General features: G+C 25.5%; 1 protein-coding gene across 1 annotated transcript in view; it reads right to left on the bottom strand.

Moving 5' to 3' along the window:
• Nucleotides 1-722: 722 nt before the first annotated feature.
• The window catches only part of LOC117171783 (malate synthase-like), a 21929-nt gene continuing 20430 nt past the window's right edge, over nt 723-2221 (bottom strand). The window contains exon 4 of the mRNA XM_033359392.1: nt 723-1310. Within this exon, the coding sequence (XP_033215283.1) occupies nt 798-1310 (513 nt within the window). The 3' untranslated portion in view covers nt 723-797. The remainder of the gene's footprint in view (nt 1311-2221) is intronic.

Raw genomic sequence — 2221 nt, 5'->3', positions numbered from 1 at the left:
TTAAATAATACAATAATTGAAAAACATAAAAATTCAATTAATTATTTAAAAACTGTTGAAAATGAGAAAAATGAGGACAGATTTTTCTTCTACAAATTTGTAAAATTCCCGGTCATTTCCCGGTTTAATTTTGGACCAAATAGTTGAATTTGCAAACAAAAGTTTATTTTTTAATTTTCCACCAAAAAAATAAATGATCAAAAGAATTCAGAAATTTTCCATCAAGCAATTTAATTTTCAATCAGCTGCTTAAATTTTCTTCTAAAAATATATTTTCAGTTAAAATAATTAATTTTCTACCTATAATGAATGGAATTTAAACAAAATTAATTAAATTTTCAACCAAACAAATGAATTTCTAGCAAAGTATTTCAACTTTTAAACCAGTAGTTGAATTTTTGACCAAAACGCTGCATTTTCAAAATTAAAAAATATAAATTTTTAAACAAAATAATATATTATTTTAAACTAAAAAAGATCAATTCTCATCCAAAAATAGAAACCTTAAATTTTTAGTTGAAATAATTCCCAAACAAAATTGAAACGAATTTTTAAACAAAACTGTTAAATGTTCAACCGCATAGTCGATTTTTTAACCAAAGAGATGAATTGCAAACCGAAAATATAATGGTAAACCTTTTATCACAAACAAAAATAATAATTATTGACCAAACTTGGATTATTGATCCGAAAAATAATGTTAAAAAACGTAAAAAGCGACAAAAATTTAAATAGAAAATGATTTATTAAACAATTTCAGTAAACAAGAAAATAATTCAAATAATTACCCTAACTTTTTACAAATTCGCGTGCACTTTTCTAAAAACGTGTGCATCATTCAAGTAAGTTGTGATATATTCCGGAAGCTCTCGAAGACTGACAATCTCAAGAAACAGATCGAAAGCAACAATGAGTTTCTTCCTTGCCCCGGAACTATTTCCATATTCTCTGATTAAATCCGCGACGATATTCGAGGAACAGACATAAATAAATTGTCTGGTGACAATCTGATCCTGATTTTCGATTTTGGCTGCGTGACGAATCCACTGCCACACTTGGGCTCTGGAAATTTCCGCGGTTGCAGAATCTTCAACGGATCCTTTATAAGGAAAACAGCCTCTGCCCTCGAGCCAATTATAAATGAAAAGAATCGCGACAGAAATATTGTGAAGAACGCCTTCCATTGTCACGCCACCTGTCGGCATTTTTAAAAGATCCTTTCCCGTAATTTTCTCGTTTGTGCCCAAAAAAGATATTTGATTGGGTCGATTTCCGGTCTGATCTTTCCACAATTTATTCATGTGACTCACCTGCAGCAGTAACATATTTATTAATAATATTTTATACTTGGATTTTAATTAAATTAAAGTAGGGCCTAACATTATTTAAATTTTCGATCACTCCTTTTTGTTTTTATTTTCAATTTTATTTCAAAAACGTCTTTTTCAGTTGAAAATTCATCTATTTGGTAAAAAGTTAAACTAATAAACAAAAACTGTTGATTGAAAATTTATACTTTTGGTTGTAAATTCAACTTTATGATTGAGAATTCAACTATATATTTTAAAGTTGAACTAATTTTTTAAAAAATCTTGGTTAAATATTATCATTTTAGTATAAAATTAATTTTTTTTTTGAAAATAAAATACTTTCAAGTAGATTCATTTTTTTTTGTTGGAAATTCAGTTTTTTGGGATGAAAATGAATTAAATTGGTAGAAAATTAACCTTTTTAGTTGAAAATTAAACGGCTTGAACTCTTTTTTTTAAAAAGCATTTTTTCTGACAACAATTCATTAATTTAGTTGAAAATTAAACTACTCAGTTGAAACTTGAAATGTTTTGTGAAAAATTAATTTTTATCATTTGAGATTTATCATTTTAGTTTAAAATTAATCTTTTGTATTAAAAGTTGAACTTCTTTTTCAACTGCAAAAAATTCTTGGTTAAATGTTATCATTTTAGTATGAAATTTATATGTTTTCTTGAAAAATAAATTACTTTCAAATAAACTCATTTTTTGTTGTTTTTGTGAATTCAACATTTTTGTTGAAAATTCAGTTTTTGGGAATGAAAATTCATCAATTTGGTTAAAAAAAATTATATCTTGGATTCGAAATTAAATACTTCATTTAAATTTGAACTACGTTGATAAAAAATTCATTTTTTTGGTTTAAGATCTATAATTTTAGTTGAAAATCTGTTTTTTGTTTAAATTAAAC

This window comes from Belonocnema kinseyi, chromosome 4 (genome assembly GCF_010883055.1).
Source record: "Belonocnema kinseyi isolate 2016_QV_RU_SX_M_011 chromosome 4, B_treatae_v1, whole genome shotgun sequence".
NCBI lineage: Eukaryota > Metazoa > Arthropoda > Insecta > Hymenoptera > Cynipidae > Belonocnema > Belonocnema kinseyi.
This window is presented reverse-complemented; position numbering and strand designations above follow the sequence as displayed.